General features: G+C 51.6%; 2 protein-coding genes across 2 annotated transcripts in view; one reads left to right on the top strand and one right to left on the bottom strand.

Annotated features, from left to right (window-relative positions):
- Window positions 1-25624, bottom strand: part of Kxd1 (KxDL motif containing 1) — a 168087-nt gene that overhangs the window by 20032 nt on the left and 122431 nt on the right. The window lies entirely within an intron of this gene.
- Window positions 3484-25624, top strand: part of Ell (elongation factor for RNA polymerase II) — a 46151-nt gene continuing 24010 nt past the window's right edge. Inside the window, exon 1 of the mRNA XM_034520736.1 lies at window positions 3484-3839. Coding sequence (XP_034376627.1) covers window positions 3705-3839 — 135 coding nt within the window. The 5' untranslated portion in view covers window positions 3484-3704. The remainder of the gene's footprint in view (window positions 3840-25624) is intronic.

Here is a 25624-nt window from a genome sequence, read left to right as displayed (position 1 = left end):
AGGTGTACTAGCTACATCGTATCTTGTTCTTTTAAAAAAAAATGTTTAGCGGTTCTGGGATGGAACTAAAAATCTGTTTTCCCAAAATCCTTAAAAAAAGTTCAGAGATGGACAGTAAGTTTCCCTGGATTGTTACACAGCTGTCCTGCATATCCTCAGAACCCCTGCATATCCTACCCTTGCCTTTTCTTGACCCTCTGGCCAACTCCAGTATTCACCTGGCCCAGCCTTGGGGATTAATGTCTAGGCAGCAGTGTGCCTGTCACCCAAAGCTGTTCTGATCTCAGCTAGGATGTTGGGGAGCCCTACTGTGTCCAGCCTGTCTAGGAAGATGCAGAATGGTATGTAAGATCTTTTAGTCACACCCTACACCTGCTCACCAGAAACTCACACCCATGCTTCAACTTCCTGTCTATAAAGTTCCCTGAAGTTGGCGTAGCACCTGTACACATCCTGCATCCTTTGCTTACCTCAGAGACAGGGTCTTGCAGTGTAGTCTAGGCTAATTTGGGGACTGCTGGATACCGGTGATCCTCCTGCCTCAACCTTCTGAATAGCTGGTACTACAAGCTTGCCATCATGTCTGGCTTATTTTTGCAGTACTAAGAATCCAAAATCTCATTACATTTTATTAAATTATATGTTGGGGGGTGGGTTGTCTGTGCAGTGGTGCACATCACTTCTTTCTTGTGGTCCTAGGGATTGAATTTAGGTCATCAGACTTGGTAGCAAGTCTTACTACCTACAGAGCTGGTTAGCCAGCCCAGAAAGTACTCTAGAGATGCAGGAGCCATGTGCCCAGCCTCTCACTGGGGGATCCTGGGCTATGACTTTCTGCCTTTGGAGGCTGGGTACAAGGTCAGTAAGAGGACTCTGGATCCAATGGTGGAGCCTGTCCTGCCGTTGAAGACCCAGAACACTGAGACCAGAGGATTCTGAGTTCAAGGCCACCCTCAGCTATTCGGTAAATTGCAGGCAAACCTGGACTCATGAAACCATGTGTTAAAACAAGGATCTGGAAAGGTGGCCCAGCAGCTGTGAGCACTCGCTGCTCTTGCAGAAGACTTGGGTTCAGTTCCCAGCACAGAAACTCAGAACCATCTGTAAGTCCAGTACTAGAAGATCTCATACCTTCTTATGGCTATACATGGCACACAGACAGACGTATACAAGCATTCATGCACACAAAAGTAGTTTAAAAGTGGGTGGTGACTCATCTATCATCTTAGCACTAGGGAGCCCAGAACTGTGTTGGTGAAACAAAACATTTCCTGACCCTTTGCTCTGTGGTTGAATTAAATTGACTGGCAAAATAACCAGAGATGTCTCCTGGAGACTGTGCAGCTGGCAGCTCAGTTGTTCTATGGCTGGGCTGGCTAGGACCCTTCCTCCATAATATGTTAAAAACTATGCTGGGTGTGGTGGCACAAGAATTTAATCCCAGCAGTTCAGAGGCAAATGCAAGCAAACTCTTTAATTTGAGGCCCCTTGCTCTGCATAGCAAGTTCCAGGCCAGCCAGAAACCCTATGTCAAAGATTATATATGTGATACATGAGAAATACATCTTTAAAAAAGATATATTGGGGGTCAATGTGCAGGTGTTCAACATCTCCCAGCAGGTCAGTCTATTAAAATCTGTCCACAGGTAAGCAGTGAGCAGCAGCAACTGATGTTGATCCTCACATGGGTAAGAAAAGCTGTTAATACACGCACATTACATAGTCATCAAAAAGGAATGAAGCTCTGATTCATCACCGATGACCCTTGACAGCAATCACACCTCAAAGACCTCAGGTTGTGGGACCGCACTATGAAATGCCCACAAAGACAAGCAGATCAGAGTTGCCAAGTACAGAGAGGGAACAGGAAAAACTGCAAATGAGAACGAGGCTTTCCTTTGACAGGAAGGAATGTTCTGGTGGTGGCGGTTGTGCAACATTGAGTACGTGTTGGATGTCGCGTTAAGAGTTGTTTATTGGAAAGCCAGAGCATGACGTGTGGGAGATTCATCCAGTTATTGAACTTTTACCATCAAACACGTTCAGCACATCATACTGTTTCCACAGATCTTGCCGGGGTTCTGGGAATCCCCCATTAACTGCACTCGGCAAACCTACGCCCTCTTGGTTTACATAACCACGCCCACTCCCTACTGGTTCGAGCAGGCCCCGCCCACTTTAGCCTCCGGAAGGCTGTGCACAGACTCCACCAAAGGAACGCTGAAGAAAAAGCATAATCATAAATATTAAGCTTAAAGGCCGGGGTGGTGCTAACTTTATTCAAGTGTTAAGGGTTCATGAATAACATGTAGAGGTGGGGCTAGGGCCTTGGAGAGGAGGAAACGTCATCACCTTATGAATATGTATGAGGCGGGTGGGGACTAGGGAGCATCTGTCAAGCGCTCAGGGGTCAAAGTCAGTTGAGTAGCAAACCCTTGAAAATTGGTTTGCGAAACTCGGCAGTGGCAAGTCCTGAATAACTCAGCTTGTCCGAGCAGCTGAGGCTGCTGGGGAGGGCCTAGGGAGCTTGCGGTCTGACTATGTAGCCTGGTGCGTGAACTGAAGTAGGGCAGACCCTGTGACTGCGGGGGGGGGGGGAGGCGGGGGGCGTATCAGTTGTGCTTTTGGCGGGCAAGCGCTGGTCTAGGGAAAATCTCCATGCACGCGGTGGGGGAGTGGCCAAACAGCCTCATGAATAATGCAGCAAGTCGGTGGGGCGGGCTTTACGGCAGTTTAGGGGCGTGGCCAAACGCGTAGCGCTTGAGGGAGCAGTTCGTCGGTGACGCAGGGTTCCATGGCGTTTGGGAGGCGTGGCAAGGAACTGGTGGAGGAGGCGGGCTTCACCACACGTAGGCGTGGCTAGATGTGTTTCTTCCAGATTGTTTTTTTTCACTGGGGTGGGCTCGCTGCAGGCGGGATGAGTGTCCATCTAGATCGTGCTGGCAACTGCGAACAAACGTGTTCGTCGTCGCAGGCTGGCAGTCTACAAACAAGTCGGAGATCACAGCCAATCTCTCATAAATAACACACCTTCGCGACGGGTCGCGAGACCGAGAGGGCTTTGCTGGGTTTGGGGTGAGGGTGGGTTTCCAGCGCTCCTGGGGGCGAGGCTACCTTCGCCTCATGAATAATGCAGCAGGAGTCGTTAGGTAGGAGGAGCCTGTCTGTGAGCGTGTGTGTGTGTGTGTGTGTGTGTGTGTGTGTGTGTGTGTGTGTGTGTGTGTCTGTGTGTCTGTGTGTGTCTGTGTGTGGCCACCTGCGCACGCGCATAGGCGTTGTTTGCCATGGAGGGAAGTTTCTTAGAGAGCCCGGAGGCGTGACCAGTCGGCTGCGCGAAGAGCTGTTTTAAGGCTAAGACTGGCCTCGCGAGACCCTTGGGGCGTGGCCAGTTGCGCTGCGGTTAATTTTTGCAGGCGGGTTCGGAGCGCGCGTGAAGGCGTGGCTAACCTCTCTTCATGAATAATGCAGCAAGACTCGCAGTCTCGCGGCCTGAGGGCGGGCCTGTAAGTGCTTGGGGGCGTGGCCATTTGCGGGGCGCTGGCAAAACGTTCCTCAGCTCTGTCAAAGAGGCACCGGCGCCCGGAGTGGGGCGTGGCTATGCTGGCCTCATGAATAATGCAGCACGTCGGCAGGCGGCGGGGCGGGGCGGGCCGGCGTGCGGGCGCAGTCGCTGAGGAGGGGGGCGGGGGAGTGATGGTTGCAAGATGGCGGCGCTGAAGGAGGCTCGGAGTTACGGGTTGTCGTGTGGGCGCGTGAGCGACGGCAGCAGGGTGTCGGTGTTCCACGTGAAGCTCACCGACAGTGCTCTGAAGGCTTTTGAGAGCTACCGGGCCCACCAGGTGAGCTTTGCGGCGTCCTGGCGGGTAGGCTGCGCCGTGGGGAGACACTTGCGGGGACCTGTGGGGGACAAGGCCGCGCGTCCACACCTGGCGACACCTTGACCAACCCCGGTGACATCCTTCCGGTTGACTCTACTCTTGTCTCTTTTTTAAAAAATAGGTCCTTTCTGTGTAGCTCAGGTTGTCCCTGAACTGACGGCCATCCTCATGTCTGGGATGACAGGTGTGTTTGGATCCACTCTTAGAAGGGGTAGTTTAGACAGAAACTTACTACTTGGCCCCAGATCCTGCCACTTCCTGTAACCCTGTTTCCCTGGATACTTTTGGACAAGGCTGTTGTGTTTTTCTCACCGACTGAGGTGGTGGTGTTAGCCATGGGGGCTTCCTTCAGCAGGGCACTCAGCAGGAGGCAGCTGTATCCACCACACTTGGTCCCTTCTTCATATTCCACTCTTCATCTGGGAGAAATTCCAGGCTTTTTGGTACTGCCTCCTGGCTTGGGAGTGGGGTGCGGGATCCTGGCAGTGTCCCTCACCCTGGGCCTCACTCTGGGTCACACCTTGATGCTCCACCCAAGCCACGGCATCACCCTGCATCCATCCACTGGGACAGAAGTTACAGGTCCCCAGGGGAAGTGGCTTGAGGGTTCATCTTACTAAAGTGACTGGGGTGTTGAGTCTGTGTCTGGATGTGTGTTTCCCTGTGCTGGCACAGGGGGTGTTGACGCGGTCGAGTGAACAGAGAGTAACTAGGAAAGAATGTGGTTTTCTTCCTGCCCGGGACATGTGCTGCACCACTGGCCAAGCCAGGAATTTATTCCCCATTCAGTGGTCTGGGGAGCCTATCTCTTCCCACTTGTCTTCCCTTCCCTTCTTTGAGGCACTTCCTGCCTGTGCCCAGGTTTTAGTTTTCTCCTTCCTAGAACAGGATTGAATCTCTTTGGAAAGTCTTTCTTCCCTTGTCAGAAAGGTTCCTCATGAGGCAGAAAGTACCCCTGCAGGTGAGAAGGAAGAGGTGGTGAGGATTTGGGTGGCAGCCACTGAGTGACCGTCCCAGCCACTCTTCCTGGTTGGAATTCCAACCTAGAGTCTTTCCCCTTGGGCCATTCTGACTAGTCCTGGAGGACCAGGGCTTTTCTCCGAAACAGCTGGGCCAGAGCGTGAGTCACCAGTGTCAGGTGGACTTGGTACCTGGTGGCAGTAGCTGGCCCTTGCCCTGCCATCCAGCCGCCTTCTCCAGCACCGCTGTCATACTGTTATTTTTAATGTTGGGTGTGCATTACATCCCCTAACTAAGCCTGATCTTCTTGTGAGGGTGCTTGTGGAACTGCAGGCCACTATGCTTGTGCCCTGAGGAAGCCAGCTATGTCTAGCCATATGCCTACCAACCATGAGGGAGTCTGGGCATTGTGGCTGGCAGCATTCAGTTTTGGGACAGTCCAAACCTGTGTTTATCTGGAAAGCTGACAGGGCACTTAGTGGCAAGGCGACTTGGGAGTGTAATCTGTCATCAGCATCAGAGCTTCACTCTATCCTAGGCTGCTATGAAACCCATGACTCTTGACTCTAGGTGCCAAGGTGGCAGACAGGCACCCACCACCAGCCCAGGTTCAGAGACATATATAGTTTGTTTCTTGTTTTAAAGTAGAGTCTCACTTCATAATCCTGGCTGTCCTGGAACTTGCTGGTCTCTAGCTCTTGGAGATGTATCTGCCATGTTTGTTAGATTAAAGGTGTGTGCCGCCACACCACTGCACCCAGCTTGTATCTAATCTTACTCTCTGAGTGTGGAGGGGTCTGAGCTGACACAGTGTTAGCTCTTGTGGCAGAAGAGGACAGCGTTGGGATAGTGAAGCATGGGGAGGGACTTGGAGAGATTTGGGAGACCAGAGAGGCACTGGTGGTGCTCACAGGGCCAGTACCCCCTCTTGTCCCTACTTTGAGTTAGTGCCCCATTAAAAAGCAACGTGTCCAGGTTAGTTCCTTTTGCTTCTCCAGCAGCTAGGTCTTGAGTCTGCTGGGCACTTGCTTACCACTGAGTGGTGCCACCAGCTCTTAAAGTTTTTCTAGACATGGTTTCTCTGTTTAACCCTGGCTATTCTGGTACTCGTCTGTAGACCAGGCTGGTCTGGAAATCAGAGATCTGCCCGCCTCTACTTCTGAACGCTGGGATTAAAGCTGTGTATCACCACTTTCCAGCCACTTGCTTTTATTTTCTTTTAAGACTTCTTTACCTCTTCTGTATCCCAAGCTGGCCTTGAACCCAGGACCCTCTGGCCTTAGCTTCCTTGTTGACTATCATGCCTCAGCACCATCCTATATTTTAGTTTGAATTGCCAGGAGCTTTTTCTTAGCTTCAGGTGTAGCCAGGGCAGGGCTGGAAGGGACTAGCTATGGAAAGGGTATGTGTGGCCTGGCGAAGAAGCTGGACGTGTTGAAGGGCAGGAAGTGTGCTTGCCTGGACTAGCACAGAAGGCCATGCCAGTTCCAGGCACAGCTATAGGCATAGCTGGAGCCCATCCCACCTGGGACATCTCATGTAAAAATAAAACTAATAAGTAAAAAACAGGAAAACTGCCTGAGGTCCAGAGCTGGCTAGGATGAGGCAGGAGGATTGGGAATTCAAGGCCAGTCTGGGCTATATGAGACCTTTTCTCAAATAAATAACCTAAAGTTCTCAAACCAAACTGGTGCTGATGTGACACTTCATCTGTGTGTTTTGGGGCGCTGTGGCTGTGGCTTCTAGGACACATGAAGAAATGTTGTCCCCTCATCCTTCCAGGACAGCCAGTTGCTATTGAGAGGCATGTTCCCTGAGAACCGTGAGGTAAGGATCCTGTCTCTACCTACCCCATTGTAGTTCATCATTGCTGGGTAGGTGACTCTGTGGTCACATGCTTTTACCCTGCCCTTGGTGGAGAGACATGGAGAGGTCAGGGAAAATTGAAGGTTCTAGCAGGGTTAAGAACTTTGAGCATCTGTGGGCTAGCAAGGGTCAACCTCCCCCAGTGTCAGCCCCTTCTTCAGTCATCACAGAGTCTCCACCAAGAGTGGTTCTTGCCTGGATTCTGCTGTGGCTTCATATCCCTGGACATCTGTCACTTGCCAGTAGGAAGCTGCCTTCTGGGCCTGTCCTTACCCCCCACCCCCAAAGAAACACCCCTTCCCTGTCAGCATAGTGCTGGCCTTTGGGCCCACAGGCACCAAGATGCACCCCTCATGTTATACCTGATGTTTTAGAATCCTTGGGAGGCAGAGATGGGTGTGGGAGATCCAGCAGAATGAGTGTCAGTAGGGAGCAAAGTTGGGCTGCGATAGCCAGAGAGGGCCTGGAGGAGGGCAGGATGCCCTGGCTCACTGTGCTATGCCATGGGAGAAATCTGGGTGTTGGGCAGGAGGCTCCAGTTAAGCTTACACCTTTCTGGTGTGGCTACCCTGCCCTGGTCAGAGTGGACTAGTGGTTCCCACTTTGTTCCGAGGCAGGTGAGCCTTGAAGCAACACATCATCCCTTTCCTCCCCAGCTTCCTCCGTGCACAGGGTACTCAGGCTCATCTGCTAATACCCTTAGAGCACACTAAGGGGTGTGGCTGAGGGGCTAGCCCACCTCACTGGCATGTCTGCTGTGCTCTGCTTGTTTCTGCCATCCGTCTCAGTCAGCCCCATCAGGGAGCAGTGTCCACTCTTTAGGTGAGGTGGTGGCTTTAAAGGTCAAGTTACTTCTCAGGACCTCCAAGCAGAGAGGTGGCTCAGGAGCCAGGCATCAAGGCCTCAGAAGGGCTGTGGCTCTACTAGCCAGAATAGAGCATGCTGGTGTGGGCATTAGGAGTGTAATAGCCTTGTGCCTTTGGCCTCCTGGGGAATGGGTTTCATGTGTGTGTTACAAGGGTGGTTCTGAGGCTGAGTCTCTCCAAGGCCTTGAACAAGAAGCTGGAGTCTTGAGGGGGTGATGGTGTATGTACTGGGGACCAAGCTCCTCCCTGGCTACTGTGACCCTTGACTGTGCTTCCGGCCTCCTGGCTGTGGCCACGGTGACTGTGTGTAAACAGCAAGCACTCAGAACCCATCCCTCTGTTGACTCATCTGCAGGCCAGAGTTCATCACCCGGCAAGCAGTTTTGACAGCACACGGAGATTGTGACATCCTGGCGTCCTTGAGGGAGGAACTACCCAGCACAGAAAACACAGCTACTTTTCTCTGCATCCTTTGTTGGTCCTTAGGCCCAAGCCAAACCCACAGGAAACTCAGGGATGGGGCTAGCAGGGCACACACAGGAGTCCTGCTACTGGTTGACCTGGGTGCTCTGAGCCACACAGGTTGGGTTTTTTGTCAGCTTTGCAGTCCCGTGGGTCACTCAAGAGTGCCCCCAGGTGACTTTCTGCCAGCAGGCAGACATGGCAGATGAGTGTTTTGTCTGTTTTTATTTTCTTTCTCCTCTTCTTAGACAGGTGTTATGTAGCACAGGCTGGTCCTTTTCTCTGCTTCCCAAGTGCTTGGGTGACAGGTGTTTGCCACCACACCCAGTTGTTGTGTCACCTTTCGATAAAAAGAAAAGCTAGTGTCCAAATAGGTCATCCTGAGGAAACTGTTCCACACTCAGTGTCACAGCCTTGTACTCTTATGATGTCCTGCAGACAGGAGCCTCTCTAGCCAAAGGGGAGATGTGGTTCCCCACTGAGTCAGGCCCGAGGGGTGGGAGGAGGGGCTGGCATTAAAGTGATCGGGAGTCTCCAGATGTCTATTTGCAGCACGTGGGAAACCTTGTCTCCTTGCTATGTGCACAACCAGCATGGAGGGGAGGCCCACAGAAGATAGTTGTGACTGTCCCTGCAGCACGAGGGGCATCTTTGTCCTCTCCACACTGCAGACACACATGCAGTGCTGTCTGTCTGTCTTCCCTAGTACTAAGTAAACAAGTTAGCATCCCTTAAACCTCAACGCCTGTATGCTTGACCTCCACTGAGCTGCAGCCCAGCCCAAGCTCTCGCGGTTGCTCCATTTTTTATTTTTATTTTGTGTGAATGGATATTTCTATCTACATTCCTCCTGCATTCTTGGTGCAGGATGAATGATGGCTTTGGGTCCCCTGAGACTAGGGCTACAGATGGCTGGGAGCCACCATGTGGGTGTTGGGAGCTGAACCTGAGAGAGCCATCTTCTAGCCCTCAGTTTTCTCTCTGCAGCTCCAGGGATAGCACTGGAGCATGCCAGGCAGGCAGTGACCACTGGATACCCCAGGCTCGAAAGCTTCTCATTGGGATCTCTGCACCTCCCACACTATACCCAGCAGGTCTCCCTGCTCCTTGATCAGACATTCTAGGTGTGGTGCATGACCCTGGGGATGGCTGCTGTAGGGACCTTGAGTACAGGCAGGCTGGTGTGTGCTCTGGGTGAAGGTGTCCTAGGGAAGGAAGGCCCATGAAGGCAGAGGCCTGTGGTCTCTTGAAGATGAAGCTCTCTCAGTGCTAGGAGTCACTGGTGTGGCCCATGAGAGAGGTACACTGGAGGGAATGGGGCCCAGAGGAGGCCGTAGCAGAAACCTCAAGCAGCTCTGAGGCCTGACCTGGGACAGTACCCCAGGAAAAGGTTAGAGGACCAATATGTGAGACATGTGGGAGGTCCTGGTGTCAGGTCCCAGAAGGTAGGTATCTCTCTCTCTCGGAACCAGGTGGTTCAGAACTCTCCCTCTTCCTGGCTCTGTCTCCTCAGTGGCAACTAGGGGGCTACTACAAAGCTGGGATGAAGGTATGCTCCATGATAGCCTGCCTTTTCTTTTTCCCCTCCCCTTTTCTTTCTCTCTCTCTCTCTTTCTCTCTCTCTCTCTCCCCCTCCCCCCTCCCTCTCTCCCCCCCCCCTCTCTGTGTCTCCACTTTTCTTCTTTCTCTTTTTGTGGAGATGGAGCCTCAGGGCTTGGACCATGCTAGGCAGCTGCTTACTATGGGGCAGCACCCAGACCACATGTATGCAGGTCAGAGAACAACTTACAGGAGTTGGTTTTCTCCTTCCATCACTTGAGTACTGGAAATTGAACTCAGGGTGGCAGGCACCATTCCCCACAGTGTCATCTGGTGAAGGTGGTTTCAATGGGTGTAGTAGCCTGTTCCTCCTGGCTCTCAAGTGACTCAGCATCAGATGTCAGGGTCACCACATTCTATTGGTGCTGAAGCCCAGGCTCGGGGTGAGGGCTCAGGCTGGGGAGATGCAGAGGTGGCTAGCAGGCCTCAGTGGTGCTCTCGGGTCACACCACCAGCTAGCTGTGTGTGTAGCAGGCTCTGTAGCAGCCCCCTTAGATGCCAAGCAGCCAATCTAGGACTCCGAGAAGTGCAAATGCAGATCCCTGGAAGCCTGGTGGCCTTGCTAGCCATCTTTTATACACGGAAGACCAAGCTCACTGTGGGGATGCCACTCCTGACACGTTCTTCCTCATTCTTCCCCAGTGACTATCCTACATGCTTGGATAGGGTATGACAAAGCCATGTATATCCCCCTCAAAAGGCCAAAAGACTGTCACTGATTTGGGCTCCTCAGAGTCGCTGTGCCACCCTGAAACCTTGGTGTCTCTAGGGGCAGTGGGATGTTGCCTGGGGTCTGTTTTACTTTAATAAGGACATGGCCTCTGTTCTTATTAGCACTTTGCTCTCTGGAGGCAGAGTGGTCAGTGCTGGCCTCCTGTGGCTCTGCTGCGAATCACTCAGACAGCAGGATGGTGGACCTCTTTGGGAGCCTGTGTGACTCCCTCCTGGCAGGCTGTAGGTCATAGAAAAAAAGCCCTGTGTTGTTTCCACGAGGTTTACTGTCACCTTCCCCTGGGCATGTGAGATGCTTTGCTCTCTCTACCTCCTGGCCATCTTGATGGTTTTTGTCTGTGTGTTTTGAGACAGGGTCCACATAGTCATAGAGTTAATCATGTAGACAAGGCCAGCCTTGAACCCATGGAGAACTCCCTGCCTTTGCCTCCTTATTGCTGGACATGCATTACCATGCACATCTTAGGCTAGCTGCAGAAGTATGTGTGTTCCTCTCACCCCAGTGCTGGAATGACAGATGTGCCCACTGTGATAATTGTCCCTGCAATTTTTCCATTAGATTTATCTTAAAAAAATACATATGTATATGTATGTATATATATATTTTTTATCAGTTTTGGTTTTTTAAAACAGGGTTTCTCTATGTTGTCTTGGGCTATTGTTCATGCCTGATAGAATGTCTTCAGGAGGCCAGGTGAGAGGAAAGTCTGTGCGGCCACACCAGCTGAGTGAGGTGGTGTGATCATTGCCATTGCTGGAAAGGCTTGCAAGCCTTTATGTACCTTCAGGATACAAGATGAGGAGGCCTGGGGAGAGCCTTGGTGGCTATAAACCATGCAGAGGAGAGAGAAGGTCCTCAGAGCTCTCCAGCCTTTACAGCCACAGGGTCCTGTCTTCTCATTGGTCACACACTTTAGCAGTGTTGGTCGGGCTCACTCCATGTCCTGCTTAAATGCACATTCACCTCTGCTGGCCCCCTTAACTAGAGATTGGTGGTAGGCTCTGTCAGGGTGCTGGCTTTTTCTGGCACTGTGAAAGAGAAAAGTGGCCTGTGGGAAACAGATTTTTTCCTGGCTATAACAACCCGAAGGCCAGGAAGCCAGGCTGCCTTCTGTGGGTATGGAACAGTTGGGACAGCCTTGGCTCCCAGGCCTCCTTGTCTCCTTTGTGTCTAGTGTCTTGTTCCTTCTCCATACCTCTGTGCCTAGACTGATCACATGTTGTGGGTGGAGGTGAGTGGGAGGGAAGGGAAGATTTATGGGATCCCGTTTGCCGTTTGTTGACAGAAGCCCCAGCCTTTAACGGGTGTGTGTGTGTGTGTGTGTGTGTGTGTGTGTGTGTGTATGTATGCACACATGCACATGTGTGTCACAACTGCCCTACCCTACAAACACCAGGTCAGGTCCTCAGTGCAGAAGTCCTTTCTGCCCTTCCGATTGGAGTGCCAACCTTCAAGCCCAGGAAACTGGGAGTCCTGTACCCCAGCTAGTTGAACTGGTTTGGGGGTCTCTCTTTCATCCCAACACATACACATTTTCACAAGTTTGTGTGTTTGTTTTTTGAGTCAGGGTCTGTCAATGTAGCCCTGGCTGTCCTGGAACTTGCCTCATAGAACAGGCTGGCCTCAAACTCATCCACCTGCCTCTGCCTCCCAGGTGCTGGCATTAAAGATGTTTGCCACCACACCTGGCTCCCACAAGTTTATTATTGTGGCTTTGCAGGATCCAATGGCCACACATGTCATGTCACACATATGGAGGTCAGAGGACAACTCCGTGAGTGGTGCTCTCTTTCCATCTTTTTTTGATCCCAGGGACTGAGCACAGGTCACCAGGCCTGCACAGCAACAGTCACTATTTGCTGAGCCAACTCTGTGGCCTCCCACTCAGTTTTTTTAAGGTAGGGTTTTTTCTAGGTAGCCTAGGCTACCCCAGAATATGAGGTCCTCCTGCCACGGTGCTGGGTCACAGCTATGCCACCAACCCCTGGCTCCTTCCTTCTTGTTCTTAAACAGTGGTTTTTCAAGGAAATTGTGCTTCCTGCTGTGGACCTCGTGGTCTTCCCACATCCGGTGTGACTTCATGTCCCGGCAAGTCTCTAAGATGATGAGGACACTCACATCCACAGTTAGTCCTGAGGCTGGAAGGTGGACAGGACTCTTAGGAGACGTTGCTAGGTGTCTCTTGTCCTCAGCTTCTGAAGGCTTGTCCCCAGCATCCTGATGGTCCAGAGCTATGTTCCTCTGTGGTTTCTTCTGCTTTCTAAAGGGTCCTTTTTACAACCTGTGCTGTCACAGCTATGTGGGGGAAGATTCTGTGTAGTGTCCTGTGCTGCCCTTAGCTCAGTAGATGGAGAGGACACTGTTGTGGTTGTTGCCCTAAATCAATGCTGGGACGACTGTTAAGCTGGGAGTATTGGTTCTGCCGCCCCTGTGGAGCCCCTTCTCCCCAAGCTCTGGTCTCAGGGTTGCACTGAGCCTGGAGAGAGTCCCATGGTTCTGGTGTTGTCGTGTCAGCTGCAGGTGCTTGGGAGAGATGTCCAGCTATATCACATGATCCACATGGCCAGTACCAGACTTTCAAAAGGTAGTTATTAGGGATGTTCTCACCCCTGCACAGATGCCATAGAACATGACTAGCCTATACTGCTTGCAGAGAAACCTAGGTGACACCTGGGTACCAGTGAGCTAGGTGTGACTTTTCCTGTTGAAAAGCAGATGCATCCCTGCCCTGGACAGAGGACCCTGGTCCCTGATGGGCTGGAGCACAATGTGGATAGAGGGAGCTTAGCTCCTGGTCAGTTGCCTCTCTCTGAGCACAGACTACAGTCCTTCTTCTCTTCCCACTCCAGCTGTGTGAGGCTACCACCACAGGCTAGGTTTAGTGGTCTGTAGGGTGGCTGTCCAGGAGTGGAGCCCCACAGACTGGACACCAAGGGTAAGTATGTATCTGTGAGAGCTGAACTCCAGAAAGCTGCTGGTGGATCTGCCCAAGGTTCCTGCTTTCCTGTGTGTCCTCATGTCCTTCAGGTAGCTACTACTCAGGGTGGAGACCTCCTTGGGAGCTGTCTGAGGGCAGGGGCAGGCCACAGCTAGAAGAGTGCCTTCCTTTCCCGTGGTCCTATTTTTGGAGTTGGCGTAATGCACCTGCCTCATGTTCCAGGAAAATGTGCTTGGCTCAGGGGACATCTGAGATGGGGAGGGGATGGGGAGGCTTGTGCCAGCCTACCTCAGGGTTCCAGCTTCCTTAGAGGAGGGCAGGGTTCCCTGGTCAAGGACCCTCAATCATCCCCCCCCTTCCAGAAATGATAAGGCTTCATTCTTGGTGGCTGTCCACCAGTAGGAAGCCAACTGTGCTGAGCAGACCAAAAGGGGGACAGGGGCTGACCCTCCCTACTGTCCCCTTCTGCTTTCTCCCTTTGTCATAGCACTTGCCCCAGGGAAGGTGCTCTGTTTTCTCTCAGCTAGAAAGGTCAGGAGTCCATCCCCATAGAGAAGGAACCTGCTCTGCTTGATAGGGCCCTGGCTACTTTTGCTGCAACACCACAGACTGGAGGCAACTCCTGTCCTCCAGTCACATGATGGCTCGGGCTCTGAGCTTTAGATGTCATCTTTGATGGCTAGCTGCCTTGGGACCCCAGGTGCTCCCACCCTCTCTTCCCCTCCCATTCTCACCTCCTGTGCGAGTATATCATAAGTCTGACTACCTTATGTTGTGACAGGAATGGCCAGTAAGGATGGCCGTGTTCTCCTGGGCAGTGCCTCAAGCTCTGCAGCTCAGGAGCTGTAAGTATGCCTGTCCTTTGCCACATGCCTAGTCCTGGGGTCCTAAGGGCATTTGCAGGGGCCTAGAGGATCCCACCCACAGGCCAGGTACTTTATCCAGGGTGTGGCCAAGCTAGGGCAGCAGCCTGGCTTGTACCGGTAGAAGCTGCTTACCCTATGTATTTGTGACCCAGTTTTTAGGGATAGGCTAGGCTGAGAGTTAGGGCCAAGTTCCAGCCTTTCAGTACCCATGCTGGGGTCACCACTGTGGACCTTGGATGCCCTAGAACCATGAGGGTGGGTTGGTGGGGACATAGCTCAGTCACTAAGGGGCCTTTGTGAGGCTGCAGCAGAAATCGTATATTTGTAGCTCTCTGAGCCTTGGCCCTTATCTGCCCTGCAGGGCTACCTTTCTGCTTGTGCTTGACAGGTGACCAGTGACAGCCAGGCACCTTTGCTTTGAAGCCCAGTTACATGACCTCCTTAGGAGGCAGATGGGTACCATGGCAGACTCAAGGAGACAGAGATGAAAGAGTGTTCAGCCCACTAGGCTGCCCTGTCTAGACCAGAGGAGGTATGGGCAGGCTTAGTAGTCCCACCCTCCAGAGGAGGCACTTCTCGTCCTCTGTGAGAACTGCTGGCCCTTAGCCACTTGTGATAAAGCAGGAGGCTCAAATGATGTGTGTGCTGGCAAGGGTGATGAGAATGCCATAGTGCCCATCAGGCCTGTCCCATTGTCCTCAAGATGAACAACTGAATACAGGGGAAGCCCTATGATAGGAGGGCAGGGTGTGTGGCTCAGGGGCCAGGTCAGGACTGACGTGTGCCTGATCCCTGTAGACATACCTGACATTTGATGGGAAGAAAATACTAGAAGATAGAGATGTCACCATAATCATGGCCTGGAAGAGCCAGTGGTACTACCCTCTTTTTTCTGGTCTTGTTACTTTTAAATTAAAAATAAAATGAAATAAACTAGCCAGACAGGTAGCTTACACCTTTAATCCTGGCAGAGGCAGAGGCAGAGGCAGAGGCAGAGGCGGAGAGAGAGGAGAACAGAGAGACAGAGGCCCTCTGCATTCTAGCCTGCCTGGTGTACACAATGAGTCCAGGCCAGGCAGGACTGCATAGTGAACTGCTGTCCCTGAACAGATGTGTATGGGGGAGGAGGTGTGCCTCAGCATCTCTGTGGAACAAAGGCCTACACATACTTGATGCACCCCTTCTTTATGTGGGTCTAGGGGTGTTGCAAGCCTTGTACAGCTGTCTCTTAGACCTCTTTTGTTAGTTTCTTGAGACAACGTCTCACTTTGCAGTCCAGGCTGCAATTTGTGTGGTCCTTCAGCTGGGATCCCATGTGAGCCACCTGCACAGCAGCCAGTGGATGGGATTCCTTTGGTCTGGAATATGGTTTCCCGTTGAGGGCAGAAAACCTTTTGAGTGGATGGCAAGTTGCTGTTGCCTGCATGGATCTCACCGTCTAGTCTGTCCCACCTCCCTCTGGGTGCACGCCCTCTGGGTGCACTCCCAGGGCTTCCTTTCCTGCACCTCCCCATTCCTCCTGTGCCAGATGCCAAGTGGAATCCCTCCTGGCTCTAGTTTGTTTCCAGGTCACTCTGTCACTCACACACATGCTGGCTGCATATGCTGCTTCCCATTGGCTGCCTGCCCATCATTGCTCATGCTCCCTACTGGGGTGACCCTCAGTATCCCCTCTACCTTGCTTCGTGTCGGCTTGGAGGCAATTCTGGAAAGGTGATTCTGCCTGACCATGATGGATATATGTGCATGTGTGTATGCATTTGTTGTGTTTCATGTGTGCCTGGGGCTATTGCAAAGGCTATTTCCACAATCGAGTTAGATTTCCACCTCCCTAAGACAAAGCCCAGAGAAGCTGAGTGTTTTACTGAGGACACAGCTTAGAACTGACTGGCCCATGTTGAGCCAGCGCATTCTGAGCTCAGCTACATTCAAGAGCCCATGTGTAGTTTCTACTTGGCAGGATTAAGTGAGGCAGGGCCCGTGGGTTGTGTGTGCTTTGGGTCTCCTGCTTAAGGATGACAGCCCTTCCTTACTGGGCAAAAGCAGCATTTATCCCAGCAACATCTGGGCAGGAGCCTCTTGGTTGTTCTGTACGTTGAATTTCTAGCCCTGGACTTGGCCATCGGGTATCCAGGTGAGGTGCTGCCTCATCAGAGCTGGTTGAAACCTATCCTGGTCCTAGTGGGCTCTTCCTCCCCCACAGAGGTCCTCACAGCACTTGGTGGTGTCCAGTGTGAAGCACAGCTGCTCCAACCCTAGGGTCTGCAGAGCCAACGTACACCTCTGGGAAAAAGCATGTCTGCTTAGTCGTCCCAGCTAACTCTTAGACGTAGGAAAGGAGGACACACGGGCTTGTGTGGAGATCACAGGGCTTTAGCTATTTAAAACTAGTCTGATAAAGGCCAGGTTTGCCTTGGACTCTGTAGCTGAGGATGACCTTGAGCTCCTAATCCTGCTGTCTCAGCCCCTGAGCACTGGATAAAGGGTGTTCAGTCTCTCTGGTCCTGTGGTGCTGGAAGCCAGGCCCACTCATGTGCGTGGCAAGTACTCAGCCCGCCAAGCTGCAGCCTCAGCCTCCCAACACTCCATAGCAGTTTGAATTTTACAGCAACATAGAGTATACTGTTAGAGCATCTTACTCACCCTGCGTAGCACCCGTAGCCGGCAAAGCACCTACCATCCTGACTCTCTCTGGAAGGAACACTATCAAGCATGGTGGGGACCTCCGAAGCCGGTAGCCCAGGAAGCAAAGAGCCTCTAAGAGAGAAGCAGGGCTGGCCTGTGCCCTTCAGTGACCCACTTCCTCCACCTGGCTCAACTTCCTGAGCACCCCAAAAACAAAACAAAACCAGCACCCCTGGATGGGGAAGAGTGTGCTTACATGGGAGCCTGTGGGAAGAGTTCACCTCAGACAGTGTGATTCAGGCTTGGGCTCATCCTTCCTACCCTCACAGCTGCAGTGGTGTCAACATTGTTTAAAAGTCCAGAGTCTCTGCTGAGTCCCTGTGAAATCAAAACTATTTTCAGGCATGGCAGCCACGATGTTGTTATGGAGGGTCAAGAGTTCAGGGTCAACCTCAGGTATGTAGTGAGGCCTACAAAATACTTTGTCTCAAAAAAAAAAAAAAACAAGAACAAAACCAAAACCTTCAAGTCACATATTCTCAGCATACAGTGGTACAGAACAAAACTCCCTCCAAAAGGAGGAGCCGAGTGCTAGAGAGATGGCTCAGATGTTAAGAGCACTGACTTGTCTTTCAGAGGTCCTGAGTTCGATTCCCTGCAACCACATGGTGGTTCACAACCATTTGTAATGGGTTCTGACACACCCTCATCTGGTGTGTCTAAAGACAGCGACAGTGTACTCACATATATAAAATAAATAAATCTTTAAAAAAAAAAAAAAAGAGCTGGTATGGCCATGAAAGACTGAACCAAGCAAGGCAGTGAGGCACAGGAAACTGGGATCATATCTCTAGGTGAGCATCTGGGGCCCACAGCAGCAGTATCTGAAGTCCTGGGCAGCTCCATGGCCTGTGGCAAGTAGAACCTCTCTTGGGCCTGCTCTGCTCTGTGCCCACAGCTTTCCTTGCTGTCTTCGAACTCGTTCTGTTGCTGTGATAAAACGCTGACCAAGAGCTACTTGGGGAGGAAAGAGTTTATTTCAGTTTATAGTTGTAGTCCATTATCAAGGGAAATCAGGGCGGGACCTTAAGGCAGGAGCCTTAGCAGAGGCCATGGAGAAATGCTGCTTATTTACTGGCTTGTTCTGCTGGCTCTCCTGCACACCTGCTGGCACTGCCCACAGGAATTATTAATCAAGAAAATGCCCTCCCCTGAGATTTGCCTGCAGGTCATTCTGATGGAGGTGATTCCTCAGATGATACTCCCCCTTTCCAGATTACTCTGGCTTATTTCAGGTTGACAAAAACTTTAACCAGCACAGTGCCCTGTGTTTCTGGCCATCCTAGTATCCCTTGTCTTCCTTACAACAATGCTTCACCTTCCTGGCCCTGTGCCTTCAGGACCTCAGAGATCCATATCGGACTCTCACACTTTAAAAATTCTGCAACCTTTATGGCCCCACCACTGCTGCATCCTGCATGCCTGTGAAGTTAGCACACAAAGCCAGTGTGGGTTCTGCTGCCATCTCAAAGTGTTGTCACAGCCCTGAGCTGTGGCTGCAGCAGCCTCTGCCTGCTCAGCTGAACCTGAAATACAGATCCCCAGGTGGCCATGTTACAGTAGAGCATCTTTGCATTTGGCTGTCTCTTCAGATTCTCAAAGGAATGTTTTCTAAAGGGGTTTTCAGTCTCCCACCTTGAGTCTGAGGGGTGGGGCCAGCCTGCAAGGCACTTTGTGGTGTGTTGGAATTGGGTCTGTGTCAGATCCCATTGAGCACTGAGCCATTGCAGCCCCTCTGCTTTGACAGCACCTTGTCCATGTTCAGTTTGCTCTTTCCCTCTGCACACTGCACACTGTCCACATCTTCCTGCTCTAGTCTCTGCTTGGAGTCTGACTGCAAGCAGTGGGTAGGGCCATCCCAAAGCCCCTTCAAGGGAGCAAAGAGTGCTCTGCTCTCGAAATTTCCTCTGCTAGTTTATTCTGTTTCGCTTGTTGTCTGAGATAGCATTTCACTGTACAGCTCTGGTTGGCATGGAGCTTGCCACGTAGACCAGGTTGGCTTCAAACACAGAGAAATCCACTTGCCTCTGCCTTGAGTACTGGGATAAAGGCTGCACTTCGGTGCCTGGCTTATTCTGTTAGTGCACTCTCCCTGAAGGCTGGGCACAGGCAGGATGCAGCCAGATTCCTTGCTGGAGCCCACCACGAACGTGCTCTGCAGAGCCTTGTGGGAGTGCAGGACCTGCTCGCTTGCTGCAGGGCCCCATATGCTCCCTTCTCCATATGCTGAGGCTTCCTCCTGCCTTCAGGGCACAGGGCCTTTGCTCAGGCTTCTCACAGCATCCCCACCCTGCTGCAGTCCCTACCGAGCTTACTCTTCTGCCACTACAGCAGGACACAGGACAGGGACTGGACAGTGCTTCTTTTGTCTGTTGAATCTCATGGCTGAAGTGGCTTGGTGTGTGGTAGCGGGAGCTGTGGCTGATCATACTCTGACAACAGATAAAAACAGCTCAGACTGCCAGTGGGGCCAGGAACAGGAAGGCCTGTCCCCATTTTCCCCTTTCTCTAGCTAGGCCCCACCCTTTGGTGATGCCACCTTTAACACAGTGCCACCAGCAGGGACTGAGTTTTCAAACGCTGAAATTGAGGGAGACTATTTATGTTCAAACAAACAAGTTCATATGTGCTTTGTTTCTGTGAGATCTGATGAAGAGTTCTGAGCCTTTGGTCCAGCACTGTTCAGTGTCCCTCCACTCTCCCACACCTACCCTCTGTTCCTTCATTCAGTCCCTGAACCTTGGGGCAGCTGATTGTTTTTGAAACAAGCTCACATAGCCCAGTCCTAGAGTCTGTTTTGTGGAAGATGCCTTGAATTCCCATCTCTACCTCCTCTGGAGTGCTGGGGTGAGTTTTATGTTTCCACCTGTGGCATGTCCCATTTGTTATTTAGTGCTTATTTAATTTGATGTGTGTGTGTGTGTGTGTGTGTGTGTGTGTGCCTGAGTCTGTGTCTGCACCATGTGCCTGGTGCCCTCAGAGCTCAGAGGGGCATTGGATCTCCCAGAACTGGGGCCATAGATGGTTGTAAGCATCTATGTACTGGGCTGTGTAAGTATGTACTGGGAATGGAACCCAGGTCTTCTGTAAGAGCAGTGAGTGCTCCTAACCGCTAGACCACCTCTTCAGCCTCTTGTTTTGTTTTGTTTTGTTTTGTTTTTTTAAAGATTTATTTGTTATGTATAAAGTATTCTGCCTGCAGTCCAGAAGAGAGCACAAGATATCATCATAGACAGTTGGTGAGCCACCATGTGGTTGCTGGGAATTGAACTCAGGAACACTGGAAGAGCAGTCAGTGTTCTTAACCTCTGAGCCATCTCTCCAGCCCTTGTTTTGGTATTTTTGAGACAGGGTCTTGCGTTGTAGCCCAGGGTGGCCTTTCCCCTTCAAGGTACTGAGGATGCTGGGTCTGTGTTGTTAGGATCCACCTATCCCACTGTATGATGATACAGTTCATTCATCTGCTTCGTCACACCCCAAACCCATGTACCCACATGATCTGAAAAACGACAGACATCTTTGTTTTTCCACTTTTTGACACATGCCTTTAATCCCAGTAATCACCAGGTTTGGAGCTCATCTGGTCTTCATGGTGAGTTCCAGGCCAGTCAGCATTGTACAGTGAGACACTGTCTCAGAACAGGGCAGAGAAGAACCCCTTCTGGAGTGGCTGGCTTTGTCCCTCAAAGGCAGACAATACAGTTCTCCAGGTACACACTCCTGTCTGTACTGTTTTGGTCACAAGAGTGCTGGGATTCCAGATGTGCATTGTTGTGTCCATGTTTTCATCCGTGTTCCCGGGAGCCAGGTCTGTGCAGTGCATGCTTTCCCCACTGAGCGGCCTCCCTGGTCTGGCCTGTGCTCGTGTTACATTCTGCTGGAGGCAGTGTTGGGGATAACATATGGCCAGGCTGGCCTCTGATGTACAGAGGCCTTGCCTTAAGTTTCCCGTACCCTGCCTCTGCCTCCTGAGTATGGAGATTAGGTGTGTGCCATTGCCTTCCTTCTGTGACCTCCACTCCCCTGACGCAGTGCAGAGGAGCGAGCTTTTGGGACCTCAAGGTAGCATCTGCAATTTGTCTTATAGAGACTTCACTGTGACAATGACTATGCCACATTTGCACAGTGGTGCTGAGAGCCTGTTGCATCCTAACTGGCACTTGGCAGTGTCAGTAGCTTTGGCCATTGTCTCACAGTTCTGCCGTGACTTCTCACCATCGTGGCCATAGACTTGGTATCACAGACTACAGTGAGAGTCCACCTCCTGCCTGCTGGCACCTGGGCTGCCCTCATGGCTAAGGGCAAGGAGGTTCAGCACAGCTGTTTCCTGCCCTTGAACTTAAGCCAGGAAGAAGGCTATTGCCACAGGAAGGAGGTAGTGTGTCTGGCCACTGTAGGCCTGGTCTCTGTAGATCCTACTGCCCTGGGCCCTCTGGGGGGCGCTTCTGTCCTGCTGAGCTGTCTGAGCCTCAGCTCTCTTGAATATGGAGCACATGGAATATTGATGAGGACTGCCTCTCTCCATAAGACACACTGGTGAGTCCTGTAACATCTCAGTATCTGCCTGTGGGAAGGGTTCCAGGTTCTTGGGGACCATTCTGGAACTTGTGTTCCCACAAGGCCCTTTCCTCCCTGGCTAGTGCTGTGGGTGTCAGAATCCTCCCTAAAGCCAGAATGTCGGAGAAGCATCCAGTTATAGGCAGTTGGTCAGCGGCATTGAATTCAGGAACTTGTGGCCACACCCCTCTGTGGAGACCCCCAAGTGTTTTTAGGTGGTGTACCAGAGGCCAGCCTTTCCCCAGGAATGAGAAAGCAAGTAGGTGTGTCTGTGCACAGATTATCTCTCTGTGTGTATGCATGTGCACTCAGGTGTGCAGTGTGTGGGTAGGTGGAGGGCCATGGGTGTTCTGATGCAACTTTTTATCTGGAGTCTTTAAAACACTCTAGAGACAGGGAGGGCTGTTCTTGGAGAACCAGCTAGCAGGTCACAGGACCTAACTGTGCCTGGTGGCTAGGGGTCAGAGGGCTCCAGAGCTGTAGGTGTGATCAGTGTCATTGTGTGCCTTCTCTCAGCCCATGCTAGGCTGTCAGCTCAGGAATTAGCACTGTTAGTTGGGCTTTTCTAACACTTGTGCCCACTGTGCCTGCTGACTGAGATACCACCTTGTTAGGACAAGGCTGCCAGCATGCCAGGAGTCAGGTAGACAGCTGCAAGAGCAATGCAGTGGGAACACTGGCCTCATAGCTCTGTGTAAGCCTCACAGAGGGCTCAAGGCCAGGCTGGTCACTGTCTGTCTGGGCTGTGATGATAGATGCCCTAGTGAGATTTCCTTCTGAAGACTCCTGCAAAGCTGTTGGAGGAGGCTAGGGCCTGTGGGAGGGCCCTTGAGATTTGAGGTGTCTGGAGGTTTAAGCCATAGGGAGTCTTGGGCATGCAGACTGATGGGCATGTATTCCCACGCTCTTCTCAGGAACCTCCTGACCTGATACAACTGTTGAGGAACTTCCCAAAAGTTTTCTGTGATGTCAGTTCTACGGCAGAGAGCTCTGTCTTGGAGCAGAGCCCAGCTGCCTCCCTTCATGCTTGTCACCCTGAAGATCAGCCCATTTTTGTGTGAAGATAGATGATAAATGGATCCAAAGAGAAACTTGAGGAGTCCAGCCTGCAGTCTTTCATGCTATCCCCATAGCTAGCCACCACAGGTAGCCTTTCAAGTGCTGGTGACACAGGGACATATGTCACAGCTTCACCTCATAGGCTGGTACAGCAGAGAACCTACCTCTCTTTTTGTTCAACTTGGGCTTGCTTGCCCTAGCTGGCTTTGGGTCAGAATACAGCATGCCTTGTGAGGACTGGAGATTATAGTGTGCCCTGAACTCTGTCTCTGAGTTTCTGCATACATTCTGGTCAGACCCTGACAGCATAACTATCACAGTGTGTGTCTCCTACACTCAGGCTTCTTCATGAGCCCTAAGCTCAATGACTGGGCTTCTGTGTTGCAGGGCAGGGGCCCAGGCTGCTCTTGACCTCCTGACCCTGCTGTCACAGCCAACTGAGTGGCTGGGGCATTGGGGGGGGGGTCATAAATGTGGACATTTAATTGGTTCTCTGTGCTGGGCGTTGGTCATCTTCCTGAAGCAATGCCAGTTGGCAGATGCTTGGCATCAGCTTCTGTATAGCCAGCCTGACTGGAGATCAGGGTGTGTCACCCCAAGAAAGGACACGTGGGGACATGCAGCCTAGGACAGTCCCTCTGATACACCCTCTACTGATGTTACTGCTTATGCAGGCTCTGCTGGCCACAGTATGAAGACAAAAGTTCCTTGCAAGGGAAAGTGGCAGCAGCAAGTGGAGGCTGAGTCTGTCAGATAGCACAGGCTCACAAGTCTAAGCTCAGCTGACTGGCAACCCCTACCCTCCACCACCCCTCCCCCACAGAGGTCACTAGAGCAGCCTGAGTGCCTGGGGCTGTAGGAGAGAAATGCCCCCAGCTGTGAGACAGGATGGGAAGGCACTCACTTCTCAGGAGGACACAGAGCACTGGATGGTCCCGCAGTGCTGCGCCTCCTGGGCCAGGGTTCTAAGGAAGGAGCATGTTTCCCGTGAGCAGTGGTCATGACTTTGACTTCACAATTAAGGGTCTGGGAACACTGTGCCTGAGGGCCCTGAAGACCTGTTGATTGGGGTGGACACCAGTGCCTGTCTTTGTCTGTAGTTGGTCTCTTTGCTTTTGCATTTGAGGAGGGGCAGGAGCAGGTCTGAAGCAAAGTGGAACCTTGGGTTGGCCCAGGGGGCCCAGCTCTCTGAAGGTAGGTCTGGGATGTGCTCAAGGAGGTGCCCTAGGGAGGTCAAGGGTTGTAGCTGAGTGCACAGGCCTGCTGGGAGAAGATGGGTTGTTTAGCAGAGTTCTGAGGTTGCATGCAGATCATGAGTGGGCTGAGTTGCAGCACCCGGGTGAGATCAGATGCCGTGCGGCCCAGCTTGGGTTGCTCAGGACAATAAACTTGCTGTCCTAGGAGGCTGGCTCCTCACACCCTTGTCCAAGCCCCTATCTGCTCTGCATCTGTCCTGTGACTGAGATTGGGGGTGAGCCTTTGAAGTTAAGAGGAGGTAGCTTAGCAGCTTTCCTGATACTCAGCAGGAATGGCACAGGAGTGACAGGGGCCCATGGGTGGAAAGGCCAATGTCTGCTCTACGTGCTGAGCACAGTGTCTTTGGAGCCAGACCTGGGTAACGTTCTGGCTATGACTCCAGTGGGGTGGGTGGGTAGGACATGTGGCATTGAGAAAGCCGCTCTCAGGGGGCACAGATACTGCAGGGAGCTGTGTGGATGGTTATTTGGGAGGTTAGTAAGACTGGTTTCTCAGCAACGTGTAGTGGTGTGCACAAGGGGATCTTTGTAAGGTCAAGGCCAGCCTGATGTACATAGTGAATTCCAGAACAGCCAGGACTATATAATGAGACCCTATCTCAAAAAACAGACAAACCACCACCAACAAAATACTACTAATAAAACAATAGCCTTTCCAAAACTAGGATTTGTTTGTTGTTTGTGTTCTAAAGAACAGCTAGGGATGGTATCTTGTTATCTCAAGGAGGTAGAGGCAGCTACATTATAAGTTTGAGACCAGTCTGAGCAACACAAAACCCTTTAAAACTGAAACAGGCTAACCTGGACAACAGTTGCAGCACTAAAAACTTGGTTATTATCTTTTTTTTTTTTTTTTTTTTTTGGTTTTTCGAGACAGGGTTTCTCTGTATAATCCTGGCTGTCCTGGAACTCACTCTGTAGACCAGGCTGGCCTCGAACTCAGAAATCCGCCTGCCTCTGCCTCCCAAGTGCTGGGATTAAAGGCGTGTACCACCACCACCCAGCTGGTTATTGTCCTTGATGTCCAAAACCAAATGTCCTTTCCTGACAGTAAAGATGTTTTTGTGTAATGTATATGAACATGACTGGAATGGGTAGGGCACACTATCATCCTGGCAGGTGGGAGCTGATCCAGAAGGACCAAAGGTTCAGGCCAACCATGGTTAGATAGCAAAACTCGTGACTTTAAAAAAACAAAACAATAAAGAAAATGTAGGGTGTGTTGGTACACTTGACTTCTTGACATTCTAGACAGAGGTGCAAGGATTGCTGTGCAGTGAAGGCTGGCCAGGTGCACGCTGGGAGTTCTGGGTCAGCAAGACCTTCCAGAGCTAACAGAAGATGACAGTGGCCAGCTGTAGAGCCCTGGACTCTTGTCCAGTATTACATAACCAGGCATGGGGCAGGAGGGGCAGTAGTCCTGGCTTATTCCCAGGTATGTAGTAAGTTCGAGGCCAGCTAGGAATGTGTGAGACATACTCACATGAAAAAGAAAATCTAGTGTTCCTGTAAGAGATAGACAAGAAGAGTTCCATGTGACCACCTGAGACAGAGAGTAAAGTAACAGTCAACAAGGGAAGAATGCTGGGTGCTGCTGCCTCTGCTACAGCCCAGTGACACTGATCCAGGACAGAAGAGCTTTCGGTGTTTGGAGCTTCCAGGTCAGGGCATTTGTTACACAGCCACAGATCTGACACACTGTGTGTGGCCCATGGATACGACTTCAGAAAGGCACATTCATAGGGACAGAAAATAAATTTGAGGAGGCTTGACAGCAGGGATGGGCTCTGGCTGTGTAGTATGTGGTCACAGTGCCCTGCCCCCACTGTCAGGGCTACAGGAGGGTGGTGGTTTCTGCTGGATTATGTCTTCAGTTCCAACTTTAAGAGCCTTCTTTAA

Source organism: Arvicanthis niloticus, chromosome 16, assembly GCF_011762505.2.
Source record: "Arvicanthis niloticus isolate mArvNil1 chromosome 16, mArvNil1.pat.X, whole genome shotgun sequence".
Classification (NCBI taxonomy): domain Eukaryota; kingdom Metazoa; phylum Chordata; class Mammalia; order Rodentia; family Muridae; genus Arvicanthis; species Arvicanthis niloticus.
The sequence above is the reverse complement of the archived record's forward strand: the minus strand, read 5'-3'. Positions and strand labels throughout refer to the sequence as shown.